Raw genomic sequence first — 16,107 nt, 5'->3', positions numbered from 1 at the left:
ATTTCTGCTAATTCAGCTTTGCTGCTTTCTGGCCTGTGGACTTCTGGCCTTCTTCCAGCCTGGGTCTCAACCCTCTGGACTATGCTATGTGGGACATTTTGGAGCATGCTGCCAACAAAACTTCCCACCCCAACATCAACTCTCTGAAGGTTGCCATCAATGAGGAGTGGGCCAGGATGTCCAGTGACTTCGTGATGAAAAGTTGTGCAGGGTTCTGGGGCTATGTGGAGGCTGTTATTGCAAACAGTGGATGCCATATAGAATAAATCATTTGTTTTGTAATTATATGTGAATGCTATTAACCTATTTGTGAATTACTTAACCTATTGATGCTAATTGAGAGAGTTTCAAACGTTATGGCAATTTTGCAAGTTTTGCTTCTCCACCCTGTACATAGTCTTGCATGAAATACGGGGTGTGGCGCGTAAAACAGTAAGTCTGATAGATGGAATAAAGGCATGTACATTAAGTAGACTTGAATGTAGAGGCTGCATAACTTGTTAGTTCAGAAGAGCAGGAAGTATTGTAGTAATAATTTATAATGACTTCGTAACTGTTCAGAGCTAAATGGAACTGTATTTCCAGCCCTTAAAACCTAAGCAGAAAACTTAATCTTTCAAAATCAAAATTTGGAAATATTATTGATGTTTCAAAATGTCGAAAGCAAATGTGGTCATATTACAGGAAAATGGTCACCATGAAAAATCAGAGGATTTAACACTTTTGGATAGATTGCAGCTTTTAGTGTGATGAGTGTAATCTTGGTAAAAAAGAGTAAAGACCCCTTTCAGTCATGAACGACCATGTGATTGCACCTAGAAAGTTAACCGCCAAGGCACAAGTTGCTCATGCATACTAGCCTTCCCTCTCCACAACACTAGTGTTATCCAATAGAAAGGCAAAGGCTGATACAGCTTGGCACCAGTGATGTTGCAAATCAGCTGAATGAACTGAAGCAACATTGAATGAAATACATGGATATACATATATAATAAACTAATAAAAAAAGGGGTGAAGGTATATTTTTTTAATCAGCTGTGATAGTTCAATAATCAGATTTTTTTTTATGTCAGTTAATAATGATGGGATACAAATTATATAAATCCATAACATCCTCGTTACAGGGTGTTTTTGGAGATGTTTATTCCTAGAAGCACTGTCAGTCCTGAGAATATTTGATAGTTAATAGCAATTAAACTTGGTAAATATTTAACTGCAATTTTTTTTATAGCCATTTAAATGTTTCTGTCTTCTGAGAAACATTTGTAAATCACAGCCAATACCTTTGATTTCACCTATGTGAAATAGTTATGAGTCTTCACATGTTTTCCTTTCAGTCATTTATCTTTTGAGTGTTGAAAGAAAATGAAAAAAAAAGGCATCAGAGGGGCAATGCATACTCTGAACGCAGATAAATTTTTTCACAAATTATAGTGTAGCTTACAATGTATTCCTCACCTATGCTTTTTAATTGAACTTTGTAAGTGTTTGACTAAAAGAGGATTAGAAGCCTAAGAATGGTGAAATTAAGAAATCAGCTAATAAATGATTGAAACCCTTGAATCCATCACTGTATACACACAAACAGTTTCATATCTATGTATCATCATCAGCATTTAGCGTCCATGTTACATGCTAGCATGGGTGGGATGGTACCACAAGAGCCAGCCAGGCCAAAGCCTGCACCAGATTTCTGTGACTGTAATGGCAGGATTTTTTACAGCGGGCTGTCCTTCCTAACACCAACCACTCAGCAGAATGGTCTTAGTGTTTTTTATGTGGCACAAGCACAGGCAAGGTCAGTTTTAGCATGGTTTTTGCAGCTGGATACCCTTCCAAACACTAACCACTTTACAGTGTGGACTGGATGCTTTTAAGTGGCATCTGCATTGACAGGGTCACCAAGTACATGCAAGACAAAAACTTTTAAGAGGGGAGGAGGTGATGATGAAAAGGTTATAGTGAGACAGATATAGGTTGATTCAAATGAAAAAGAAAGTGAACAAAATGAAATACCTACAGAAAATATTGCATAGAATTTAAGAAGTGTTTTGAATGTCTTTCAATGATGGCAGATGAATCAAATGTACTGTAGTTCATTGTAGGATATAAATAATATGACCGCATGCTCATTGGGAAATTTTAAGTAAGATTAAAATAAAAAAAAAACTTTAAGTATCACCATTACAGGTATTTATACTCTGGTGAAATTAAGAAATCAACTCGTAAATAAACGAAACCCTTGAATCCATCACCACACACACACACACACACACACACACACACACACACACACACACACACCCAAACGTTCTGGCATACATTGCATTGAAAAGTTTGCACAGACATATAGGCAGAATGGTTGGTGGAGGTTCGTTTTCCATGGGTTCACAAATGAGATTTGAGCCCAGCAAAAGAAAGGTATGGTCTGTCACAAACTGTGCATACAAAAAGGTCATTGTGATTCACCTTCTCGATCGTAACACTCTTCCTTAAATATACATATATATACACACACACACACACACACACACACACACACACACACACACACACACACACACACACACACACACACACACACACACACACACATACAGAGAGAGAGAAACAAAAACAAATTGGTGATAGTTTACTAATTTATGATTGCATTGCTCTCATTCTGAAGTCTAACAATGCCTTTGAACGAAATTGACTTCCCCGTCATGTCTGCTGTATTCATTTTGTATTTACATCTATGTACTCTGTGTGTAGATTGAAGTGCTTATATAGATATGATTCTGTAGAAATATTCTGTTCAAACAAATTACTAAAAATGATTCACGCTATTAAAACATTTCCTGATGTCCTGTCTCTCAGTATGTATGTCTGTCACTTACTCACTTATAAGTATATGAACTTTTGTATGAAGAAATCTGATTATTAGTTATTTGCTTTGAGCTGCTGATAGGACACTACAGAATTATTTTTATCTCTCTAATCAGTAGATGTTAGATATGCCTTGCTTTGCACAAGGATTGTCATTTGGTGAGTGTCGCATGTTTACTTACTTTTGAACATTTGTTTTGCTCTTATATATTCATTTAACATTTCTTTTTATATGTATATAAATGTGTGTATTCAATATGGCTTGAAAATTTAGATTTTTGTCTTTGCAACAGAAAGGTTGGTCACTAACAAAACATAACTCCTTTATTTTGAGTTTAGACAGTGCTAGTATTTGTATTCATACGTGTGTAAGAGATAAATGTGTTTGTCCTTCCTGTGATCTTAGAGGAGAATGTTATACAGATTTTCAGAGCGAATTCATTTGTTTTTATGTAGAGGATGCCAGTTTTATCATGTTACTCTGAAGAAAAATTTCAAGAATTTCTAATTGGCTTTCATAAGCTCTCCAAAACCAGTAAAGAAAACATAGGTAGAGAGACAATTCCTGAAATCAGCATTCTTGGGTGGAAAGAGTGATTAGAGTGGCACTAGGGATTGGAAATTGGATACAGGCACAGGCATGGCTGTGTGATAAGTTTGCTTCTCAATCACATGGTTCTAGTTTCAGTTCCACTGCTTGTCACCTTGGACAAGTATCTTCTACGACAACCTTAGGCCGACCAAAGCTTTGTGAGCGGATTTGGTAGATGGAAACTGAAAGAAACTCATTGTATATATGTGTGGGTGTCTTTGTGCCTGTATTTGTTCCCTACCACTGCTTGACAACCAGCGTTTGTGTGTTAATGTCCCTGTAACTTAGCAGTTCAGCAAAAGAGACCAAAAGTACTGGGATCGATTCATTTCAGTAAAAATTCTTCAAGGTGGTGCTTCAGCATAGCCACATACTGATTACTAAAACAAGTTAAAAGATATCTCCTTTAACAAAGTATATTAACATAATTTTTCTTTGTTCAGAGCTCTTAGTATGTTCTTCCTTAATCTTCATATTAACTTATGATTACAATACTGATTTTCCCTCCATGCTGTCTAGTATGTGTTGACTAAGTTATCTTTGTAAAAGCACTTATCTCTTAAGAGTGCTTGACGACTATGAGTGAAAAATAAAAAAAAAGAATATTTTGTGTTTTTTTGTCTTATATAACCATTCATTTCTTAAATCTCAAAGTTTTTAAGATTGCTAATGAATATACATTTTGCAAATTAATGATGTGATATTAGATGTAATGAAAGTGGCTGACACCTTGATGTGAACAGGTATCAATGGTGAAAGCAGATTGTCTAGTGCGATGGGTAGATTGTTGCCATTTTATATTTTTAATTTGACTCATGCACATTGTTTGTTTTTGATTTTGTTGACTACACAGTATAGTAGAGTACCATCTGTGAGAAATACAGCGCCATAGCGCAATTCACTCTGCCAGAAATTTGGAAATGACATGCTGTACTGCTTGGCATTTGTACTGGAAGCTCCAGTACAAACATTTCAGAGTGTTTGGGTGTCAGTCTGAGGACAATCAATTTGAGGAGAGTGATAAAAATCAAACATCCAGTTAACATCATGGTGTTTGGAGTGATCACTAGTGATGGTAATGTTGTGCCTCCATTCATCTACCCACTCAACCTCAGACTCAACATGGAGGCCTACATCAAGTGCCTGGAGGAGGTAGTGCTGCCCTGGGTCAAGAGGGTGGCTGCTGGAAGACCCTGTCTGGCAACAGGACTCTGCACTATGCCACACAAGCAGGAAAACCCAGTTGAGGCTGTCAGACAATTTCTGCAACCACATCACCTCTAACATCTGGCCACCTAACTCCCCACACTGTAACCCCCTTGATTATTACGTGTGCGGCACAATTGAATGAGAGACCAACAAAACTCCTTGTATCACCAAAGATGATCTGAAGGCAAGGAATATGGCAGCATTCACCAACTTAAACAAGGAGCCCATCCAGAAATATTGCAGGAGATTCCAAAGTTGTCTGGTGGCCATAGTTGAAGCCAATGACAATTTTATTGAATAAATTTGCTCTTTAGTATTTCAAGATATTTTTATGTAATTTTGGTAAATATACCTGTTAAAATGAGATGTCAGTGTTATTTTCATTTTTGCGTAAGTTAGATGACAATTTATTCACCGCATCCTGTAGAAATAGAAGAGACTAATAACAAGCATATATAAGCTTATCATTTGATGACTGCAATTCTCATAGAGTAGCAGCATTGGATAATGCAAGTGTGCAAATGACCAGAGAAATGTGACTGTTATTCCTTATGCTACACTACCATCATCATCATCATCATCATCGTCTAACGTCCGCTTTCCATGCTAGCATGGGTTGGTTGATTTGATTGAGGACTGGTGAACCAGATGGCTACACCAGGCTCCAATCTGATTTGGCAGATCTTCTACAGCTGGATGCCCTTCCTAACGCCAACCACTCCAAGAGTGTAGTGGGTGCTTTTACGTGCCACCAACACGAAGGCCAGTCAGGCAGTACTGGCAACGGCCACACTCAAAATGGTGTATTTTACATGCCTCCTGCACAGGAGCCAGTCCAGCGGCACTGGCAACGACCTTGCTCGAATGTCTTTACACGTGCCACGGCACAAATGCCAGGAAGGTGACGCTGGTAATGATCACACTCAAATGGTGCTATTTACGTGCCACTGGCATGGAAGCCAGACAGCTGTTCTGGTAACGATCACGCTCGGACAGTGCTCTTAGTGCTCCAGTGGTACAGGTGCCATCACGATTTCGCTTTCACTTGCCTCAACAGGTCTTCGCAAACTGAGTTTAGTGTCCATTGAAGGAGACGTTGGCATGGGTGCCAGTCATCGAATTTAGTTCGATCTCGATTTCACTTGCCTCAACAGGTCTTCGCAACCAGAATTTAGTGTCCAATGAAGGAAAAGTACGCATAAGTGGGCTGGCTACACCCCTGGCAGAGGCCTTGGATTATGGTCTCACTCGGCTTGCTGGGTCTTCTCACGCACTGCATATTTCCAAAGGTCTCTGTCAGACGTCATTGCCATGGTGAGGCCTAATGTTCGAAGATCATGCTTCACCACCTCATCCCAGGTCTGCCTGGGTCTACCTCTTCCACAGGTTCCCTCAACTGCTAGGGTGTGGCACTTTTTCACACAGCTATCCTCATCCATTCTCGCCACATGTCCATACCAGCGCAATCGTCTCTCTTACACACCACAACTGATGCTTCTTAGGTTCAACTTCTCTCTCAAGGCACTTACACTCTGTCGAGTATGCACACTTACATTACACATCCATCGGAACATACTGGCTTCATTCCTTGCGAGCATAAGCATGTCCTCAGCAGTCACGGCCCATGTTTCACTTCCATGTAGCATGGCTGTTTGTACACATGCATCATACAGTCTACCTTTTACTCTGAGTGAGAGGCCCTTTGTCACCAGCAGAGGTAAAAGTTCTCTGAACTTTGCCCAGGCTATTCGTATTCTAGCAGCTACACTTTCAGCGCACTCTCCCCCACTACTAACTTGGTCACCTAGATAGCGGAAGCTATCAACTAAGTCTAGTTTTTCTCCCTGGAATGTGGCAGAAGTTGTTTTCTGCACATTTTCAGTGTTTATTGCTCCTGAACATCTGCCACATACAAAAACTATCTTCCTAGTTAGCCTTCCTTTGATATTGCTGCACTTCTTATGTGTCCATAGCTTACACTGGGTACATCTTATAGAGTTTCTACTTATGCCTTTTCTACAGATCGAGCAGGGCCATCTACCTGAAGGGGTTTGTGTTTTGTCTACCTTCCTACTTATTAGGACATTGGCTTTAGCTAGGTTGACTCTAAGGCCCTTCAATTCTAGTCCTTGCTTCCACACCTGAAACTTCTCCTCTAGTTCTGATAATGACTCAGCAATTAGCGCAAGGTCATCAGCATAGAGGAGCTCCCAGAGGCATCCTGTCTTGAATTCCTGTGTTATTGCCTGGAGGACTATGATAAATAGGAGGGGGCTGAGGACTGAACCTTGGTGGACTCCTACCTCTACTCGGAATTCTTCACTGTACTCGTTATCTAAAGACTTTCTTGAGGTTAAAACAGCAGATTCAACACAAGAAAGGAATAACATTATGCAATCTGGAAGATCACATTTATATATATATATATATATATATATATATACATACATACATATACTTCTAATATAGGATAAAATTTTTCAAAAATTTCATCAAGTGTCTAGCATATTAAAATACCTTTAAAGGTGAAAATTATAAACAATTATAAATAAGAGCAAAAGAAAAAAATTCTATGCCAATATGCTGAGAAATACACTTTAAATCATCAATCACCATGTAGAATATTCATCACCATGAATACATGTTCTGCTGAAATTGAGGAAAGCAAGCTAACGAAATTTTTTTAAAATGCGTCGTCTCTATATTGAATTAATTTTGGGATTAATCCAATAGATTTTCCCCTCATCAGTAGAGAATATGATTAGAAATAAATGAAATACTTACAAGCACCCATGGAAAAAAGCAGAAGCAAAAGTCATGAGTACCCATAAGTACCCCAGTTATATCTAAATATAAAAATTCCATAGTGAGCCTCAGCACATGTGTGATCGGTCAGGAACCACAACTTAGAGTGGTCACCAGTCCCGAAGTGAATGGTAATAAATTTCTCAGCATATTGGCATAGATATTTTTTTTCTTTTGCCTTTATTTATAATTGTTTATAATTTACACCTTTAAAGGTATTTTAAAATGGTTGATGAAATTTTTGAAAAATTTTATCCTATATTAGAAGTAAATTTATTACCATTCACTTTGGGTCTGGTGATCACTTTAAGTTGTGGTTCCTGACCAATCATATGTGTGCTGAAGCTTGCTACGGAAATTTTATATTTAGATATAACTGGGGTACTTATGTGTACTCATGACTTTTGCTTCTGCTTTTTTCCATGGGTGCTTGTTAGTATTTCATTTATTTCTTATTGTATTCTACTGGTGAGGGGAAAATCCATTGGATTACTCCTGAAATTGTAACTTTTGACTCTTTGGTGTGCATGTACAGACATTTATGTATGTACTCTGAACACACATATAGGTATTCATATATTTATGTTTATGTATTTATTTATATCTGTATATGTTAATGTATGCATGCATATATAGATGAGTTTTTATGACTCTTTATATGGTTTCTTTTATATGCTTTTTTATATGCTTTTATTTTTTATATTTATATTTGAATTTTGTAAACTTCATGAACTGAACTTTGTAAATCTATGAAGAGGCTTAGTGAATCATGCATGTACCCCCGTTGCATCCTTTTCATCTATCAATTACTCCAGCTTACTGGAGTTAAATAGATAGAATGGGGCATGCCAACTCTAGGCTGAAACAGTTGTAAGACTTTGTCCCTTCTTCAGTCGCTAGATGTCCTTTTGCATTTTTAATTTTTAATTGTTGATATGACATAGTGTGTTATATGTGTTTGTATATTGTCTTTATTGTCCTTTTGGTTGAAAAATAAACGGATTAATTAACGTAGTACAGTGTCTGTAAGTTGATGAGTACCTCATATTCCCCTCCATTTTCTTATTGCTATATAAATTTAGGGTAAAACCTCCTTTTACCTGCACCCATTTATTGCACTTGGTAAAAACACTAGTGTAATAATAATTGGGTATCCTCCCAGCAGTATATTGGATAGATATTATCCCTTAGTGGGTTGGATTCACAACCCCTAACTTTCTTGGATTATATATATATATATATATATATATATATATATATATATATATATGTACACACACACACACACACACACACACACACACACACACACACTCACACTCACACACACTCACACACACTCACTCACTCACTCACTCACTGATGTTGACGATGATTCACTACATCAGTACTCTGAGTTTCTTGTTTATTCAGGTTGAATGAATACATATCTTTGTGAGAAACTCCACATATATTCATAGTAAATAATCAACTTCAAATAAATATGTAAACTCTACATATATTGTGTATTTTACTTACATTTCTATACACATTTGTGTATGTGTGTATTTTAACTGAGTAGCCCCAACATCTATATTCAACATTGGATCAATAAAGTATACCACTTTTTTTTTAATGTGTAGTATATATGTGTGTATACATATTAGTGTGTGTGTCTGCACACATATATATATGTATACACATGCACACATGTATTTACATATACACACACATATGTGTGTATCTTCATGTATGTTTCATGCTGACTTGAGTTGGATAGTTTGACAGGATCTGATGGATCCAAGGACTGCATTGTGTTCCAGTGTTACAACTGAATGCCCTTCCTAACACCAGCCGTGTGTAATGCATACTTTTTCTTGCCGCCAGCACTACCAAGGTCACCTCACAGCTTACAATTGTGTGAACTCCAAGGGGTCAACTTTACACTAGAAGATGTGGAGTAGAGTGGGATGGTAAAGTATGAGAGAAACAGCAGAATAGGTTTCTTGATGTAGAGGAGCTACATGACTACTCGTATTTTAGAAAAGAGTGGGGGTGATTGGGTGGCACCGGAAAAGCAATAAAAATAGTATCAAGGTGGACCTTCAAGGTATGAAGGGGTAAGAATGGGGTCGGGAGTGAGTGGGGGAGTGGAGGGTGTCTGATACTGCAGAGTAGCAAAATAGTAATAATAATACAGTGAAGAGGAGGACAAAAGATAGATGAAATGCTATTTGGTAGGTTGCAGAAGTGGATGGTGAAGAAAGAGAAAGAGGCAGGCATAATGTATGAAGAGGAGTGATAATTTAGTGGCACAGTGGGGATGATCGATGAAAGTGTGGGTGGAGAGAGCTTTATTAATGGATGAAGGATGGATAACAAGTGGGTAGTAAGAAAGTGGTGTCAATGAAGATCTACAGTTCAAGTAGTAGTAGGTGTGGGGTAGCTTGAGGAAGAGGGAAATTGAGTGAAGGCCTAGATCTGCATATATAGAAAATTGTGTGTACACACACATCAAACTGAATTTTACTGGAAACAAATATTGACAGGAAGCTGTTTAGCTTGCCAGACTTGGACAGGTCTTCAGTTGAATTTCAAATTGCTTGTAAGCTCCACAAATAGTGACATAACTATGAGGATCCTGATTTATTTCTTGTTGCCACATCCTTTAACAATTTTATATATCATTTTAAATTCTAAAGAGACATTTGGAGACACCTTGTAAAATACTGTGACTGATAAAACTTATTCTTTTTAACCTTTTAAGTTTTCGTCTTCCATACATTATTTATTGAAACTGTTTAATCACTTACTTGATTGCTTTCTTTAATTCTAAGCCAGTAATGGGGTTTTTGTGGTAACATAAAATCTAAAAATAAAATCATTTGAAGAAAATTACATGTTACAGTAAATAATACATGGAATGCATATAAATATAAAATAATACTGAAGAATTCAACTTATCTATATTTTGTATGGTTGTCTTATAGCAAATGGTTTTACATATTCATTTTATTTGAAATACTTTTATTTTGTATGATGTAGATATTATCCCTTGCACTTCATTTAGATTATTAGTACTTATTTTATCAACTTTATCTTTCAACAGCTGAAATGTTCATAGGCTGACCAAGATACTCACATGGAATGTGACTGAGGTTTGTTTCTTCTATCCGTGTTACAACACTTGAATCCCATTGGTGTAGAAGCTTTCATCCTGTTGCTCACAAAAGTCCTGAACAGCTGATATGACATCATCATCACTGTGACAACTGGTTCCTAGCCAAATGTCTTTTCATGTTGAGGAACAAATGATATTCTTTAGGGCCAAATCAGGAGAATATGGTGGGTGATCAACCAGTTCAAAGCCACAGTCATGCACAACAGCCATTGAAAGCAAGGACTTGTATGCTGGAGCATTGTCCTGATGAAACAAGACCCCTTTCGTCATTTTTCCTGACCATTTGGTTTTGATAGCTTTCCATAACTGCCTAAGCAAATTGGCTTATTCTCCATTGATTGTGTGGTCCTTTTGAAGATAGTCAATAAACACAATACCTATTGCTTCCCAAAGCACTGTGGTCATCACCTATCCTGAAACTATTTTGGCCTTCTTTGGAGCAGGTGAGGAGAGGTGTTTCCACTCCATAGATTGTCTCTTTGTCTCTGGCTCAAAGGGACGAACCTAACACTCATCCTGGGTTAAGAAATATTTAAAGAAACCAGCTAGACCTGCCTGAAACAATGTCAGATTTTCCTGTGATGTGATCAGCCCAGTGCATTTTTAATCAGGTATCAGATGATGTGGCACCAACCAAGCAGAAACCTTCATCGTGCCATGTTCATTGTGCCAAATATTCTCAACTCTCTCATAGGATATGCTAATAGCATTGCCTATTTGATTTATAGACAGTTGCCTGTCATCCATCACCATGTGGTGAACATGATCAATTCCTTGGGGGTGGCAGTTGCAGGATGTCCAGACCATGAGTCATCTTCAAAACTCTCTGTTCCTCTTCTAAATTCAACTAATTCACTTTTGCACTGTTGGTAAAGCTGGAGCATCACTCCTTAACGTAGCAACCATGTCAGAATGAATGTCCTTGGGGGCTAAACCCTTTTTTTGCTGGTACTTGATAACATCATGATGCCAACTTTTGCTCATTTTCAAGAGAAGTTGCTACTAATTACTTTTGAAGTCTTCTTTAAATAGTCAGATGTCTGTTTACCTGTAAAGAAACAATGCAGTTATTAATAAGAAGAGTTGAAATTAATGCATGCAATATATCGCAGTGCTTGCATCACTCCTTCATAATCAGCCTATGAACTTTTCAGCCAACCCTTGTATACCCTTGCTTACTAACATTAGATTTTTAAAACATGCAAATTTTAAAAAGGATTTTACAATTTGAATTTTACATTCCATAATGAAAATAAAGGAAATATTGAAAAGTGAAGTAGTAATAGTGGACTCCTGTTTCAAATCTAGGTTACAAATAGTATGTTATAGTTATAAACAGATCTTTTCTTCCAATTACCATTATTCTTTATCCTAGTATGAGAGATAGAGAGGATTGTAATACAATATCATCTCATGCTTATTATCTAATTTTTTAAAGTCTGAACTAATTACCTTTTCAAGTCTGTTTTTGTCCTGCCAACATTCCACCATAATCTATTTTATCTACGAAGTATCATTCATTGGCATTATGTGTTTCTATCAGTTTCCAGTAATTTTTAGTATCAAGCTGCTTTCTCAAGTCCATTCTGTAACATTACACATCAAATCAACCATACTCAGCTTGGTCCTTGCAATTGTTATAAGTATCAATTCACTGTCTACATTAATCTGCTATGTATCATCGCACTTAGTACATGCACATTATATAGTTTATTGTTTACATTGTAAGAAATACCTTTATTTTCTTACTGTTTGCAAATGCTCTTTTCCTTACTCAAAATTTTATTACTAGTTCCATTTCCTGTGCTAGTTTATGCCACTAGACTGCAAAATATATTTAATTTTTCTGCTCTTGTTTTGTGTTGCAATAACACTTATTTCCTATTAGAATATCCACTGCAACTTTTGTGAACCTAGTTACATAATATTGTACTTCCCTATAAATACTACCCTGTGCAAATAACTTATATTTTAACAGACAATTGAGTCTTTAGCATTCAAATATTTCCAAGGACATCATTCAAAATTGAAATCTAGGGAATTAGAATGGGGATGAACTTTTGTGGCTAGCAACCTGTGTACTAATTTAACTTCTAATTTAAACTCTAACTTTAGCACCGTCCTGTATGAACTGAACTCTTTCTGTCAATCCTTAGCCTTTTCATTGCTCCTGAATGAAAATCTTAATAATGAAACGGCTACTCCATCAATAAGGCTTAAAGGTTTAAAATCATTTATGTATTACATATATTTATTATAACTGCTTTCTCCATTTTATTCCCTGAAAGTCCTCAGTACTTGAAGTAGTAGTTTAGTCTCTATTATTTTCAGTTTAATAATTACATCATTTTATTCTAGCATATTTTGGCTAGAGAAAACATTTCAAGTTGACAATAGATTAATAAATTTGATTTTCCAAGTTTTGTTATAATTGGTTGAGATTTAGTATGTTAAAAAAAAATTAGCTATTTAAGGGGAAAATAATTTGAAGTGTAGTGAATTTACTTGTGTGGTAAAAAAAAAATGACCCAAAGCAAAAGATAACCCACACTGCCACCTTGTGTATAATCCAACCCACGCTGCCTTCTTGTACATGTGTATTCACCTAAATATAGCAATGTATATTAACAAAACAGAAGCAAAATAAAATATTATTTTGAAGTACTCACTCTTACTTGATCTCGATAAACACACACACATGACAAAACAAGAAAATGGAAAATTTTGGTATTATTTATTCTTCATTACGTGTTTCATTTTCTACGAAAATATGTATTGGTGGTAAATAGTATTAGTGTAAACATAGGTGAAGGAACATATTCTTCCAGAAGAGATCCTAGTAAAGACTTATTCACAATTGGTAGAAATTAGATGTACTTGAAGTACAATCAGACACACAGAATCTTTTGAGAAATTAGCTATCTTCAGTCCAGCACATGAAACAGCTTTGGTGTGTGTGTGTAGTTAGGGTAAATCCCAGCTGTTTCTTCTTGAAGCACATCTGCTTATTCTGTTATTGCAATATGTATCCATGGTTACTGTTGTATGTCAATCAAAATACACATTAAAATTGAGAATTGTGAAAATATATATGTGTGTGTGGAACTCTTTTTGCTCCTGGACTCCGACCTACCATGGTTTTTATATGAATTTTTTGACATACTTTTTTGTTTGAGGGGAGTAAGAAGAAATTTTTTTTAGTCGATATTTTATTTTATTTAGATTTTTAGTTGCATTTTTAGTTGATTGTATATACCTTCTTGATAGGCCATAAAGTCATTGACTCGAATTTGATGTTTGTTCTCTGATCAATGTTTTTTTTAAAGAGGCAAAAATTATTTCTTGTATATATATATATAACTTAGCAGTTCGGCAAAAGAGACCGATAGAATAAGTACCAGGCTTCTAAAGAATAAGTCCTGGGGTCGATTTGCTCGACTAAAGGCGGTGCTCCAGCATGGCCACAGTCAAAAGACTGAAACGAGTAAAAGAGTAAAAAAGAGTATATATATATATATATATATATATATATATATAATCATCATCATCATCATCATCATCGTTTGACGTCCGCTTTCCATGCTAGCATGGGTTGGACAATTTGACTGAGGACTGATGAACCAAATGGCTACACCAGGCACCAATCTGATTTGGCAGGGTTTCTACAGCTGGATGCCCTTCTTAACGCCAACCACTCTGAGAGTGTAGTGGGTGCTTTTACGTGCCACCGGCACAAAGGCCAGTCAGGCGATATAAAACAAAACTGGAAAATAGAAATTTTTTTGTTATTTATTCTCCATTACACGTGTTCCATTTGCTCATAGGAATTAGCAAACATTACATAGATTTACATGTTATATAAATAGTAATCAATCATATTCAAGCAGTATATTCCAGTCAAGAAGATAGGAAGATTGAATGAGAAAGCAATGAGTAAGGAATAATTTTGAATTTACACATTTGTTTTCTTTTACTGTCAAGACAAAGCATTCAGTCCAAGTTCCAATTTAGGTGTTGTGGGAATGTTTAACATTTTCTTTGGTATCAACTACATTTAGTGTGTGTGCATGTATCCCCAAAATGAGAGCAGGAATTTCCTATTAGAAATTCTTTGCATGTCTATCTAACGTGTAAATCTTTATAATTCCTATTAGCAAATGAAACATTTGTAATGGAGAATAAATACCCAAAAATTTTATTTTCCTGTTTGTTATACAATAACTCTGCAAATAATATTTCTGCAATTCTCAATTTTTGTATTTTAACATACAACAGTAATTATGGATACATTTTGATTGCAACAATGGAATAAGCAGATGTGCTTCAAGAGGAAACAGCCTGCATTTACCCTAACTACCTATATACATAACAGAGCAGTTGGAATGTTGATTACAATACTGTTTGTGTGCTGGGTTGAAGATAGCTATTTTCTTAAAAGATTCTGTGTGACTGATTGTACTTTGAATACATCTATTTTCCACCACTTGTAAATAAGTCTTTACTTGGGGCTCTTCTGGAAGAATATGTTCCTTCACCTATACTTACATTATTACACTTTACCACCAATACATATTTTCATACATTTTTCACTTTGCTCTTCTACTTTGGATAACTTTGATTGCTCCTTTGTGCTGTCATTTTTAGTTATTAATACAAATCAGTCTTTAATACTACTTTCATAGCTAGCTGACAAGATTTTTTTCTTTCATTTATCATTAAGAAAATGTGGCAGTGGTATAAATGGTTTTCATGTACAACTAGTATCATGATACTTGTCATGATTTATGATTTAGTAAATACTAAAACTAATTCGAAATAGGATCTTCTTAAAATGTGATGAGTGCTGTTAAGTAGAGGTTAGCACCTGGTGAACCCTACAATTAGATCTCTTAAAACCATTTTATTTCACTTATGGAAAGACACTTAGATCACTACATTCCATTTGTCTTTCTCTATAAATTCAAAGTTATAAAATAAAACATGAATAAACAGTTTGATATTTGGTTCATCTGTTTTTCATGTAAGGGTGAAAGCATATGAAGATTTTTTTCTTCTTCAAATTATTATAAGCAAGTGAGTAAAAATTTTATATTATGTAAACATTTAATATTTCATATTCTCTGTCTGTAAACAGCCTGTTATTTTATCTTGTATTTTATCAGTAGAATAATGGAACAGTAGTCAATTATATTCAAGCAGTATATTCCAGTCAAGAAGATAGGAAAAATGAATGAGAAAGCAACGAGTAAGGAATAATTTTGAATTTACACAATTTGTTTTCTTTTACTGCCAAGACAAGGCATTCAGTCCAAGTTCCAATTTAGGTGTTATGGAAATGTTTACCATTTTCTTTTGTTATGAACTACATTTAGTGTGTGTGTGTGTGTGTGTGTGAGCATGTATCTCCCAAAATGAGAACACACACGTGGTATTTTCATGTTTGAGGTCCAATATATCATTTCACCATCTTTGT

General features: G+C 35.9%; 1 protein-coding gene and 1 long non-coding RNA gene across 38 annotated transcripts in view; one reads left to right on the top strand and one right to left on the bottom strand.

Annotated features, from left to right (window-relative positions):
* Positions 1–16,107, top strand: part of LOC106883142 (6-phosphofructo-2-kinase/fructose-2,6-bisphosphatase) — a 158,253-nt gene that overhangs the window by 15,831 nt on the left and 126,315 nt on the right. For 12 of the 37 annotated variants that reach the window (XR_016241593.1, XR_008263976.2, XR_016241592.1 and 9 more), the window contains one exon: positions 15,797–15,879. The exons of 12 other annotated variants lie outside the window; for them this stretch is intronic. Coding sequence is in view for 17 of the 25 variants with exons in the window: in XM_089350986.1 (XP_089207112.1) it covers positions 15,861–15,879 (19 nt within the window). In the remaining 8 variants the exon portion in view is untranslated. Of the gene's footprint in view, positions 1–10,562; positions 10,612–15,796; positions 15,880–16,107 lie in introns of all 37 variants that reach the window. 13 more of the 37 variants (XM_089350987.1, XM_089350981.1, XM_089350969.1 and 10 more) reach the window with 4 other exon arrangements.
* Positions 1–16,107, bottom strand: part of LOC106883144 (uncharacterized) — a 37,004-nt gene that overhangs the window by 4,648 nt on the left and 16,249 nt on the right. The window contains exons 2-3 of the long non-coding RNA XR_016241599.1: positions 10,596–11,682; positions 10,267–10,322 (exon numbers count right to left, since the gene is read on the bottom strand). This is a non-coding gene — a long non-coding RNA (uncharacterized LOC106883144). The remainder of the gene's footprint in view (positions 1–10,266; positions 10,323–10,595; positions 11,683–16,107) is intronic.

This window comes from Octopus bimaculoides, chromosome 4 (assembly GCF_046866305.1).
Source record: "Octopus bimaculoides isolate indiv1 chromosome 4, ASM4686630v1, whole genome shotgun sequence".
Lineage (NCBI taxonomy): Eukaryota > Metazoa > Mollusca > Cephalopoda > Octopoda > Octopodidae > Octopus > Octopus bimaculoides.
Note: the sequence above shows the minus strand (reverse complement) of the source record. Positions and strands in the feature narration are given on the sequence as shown.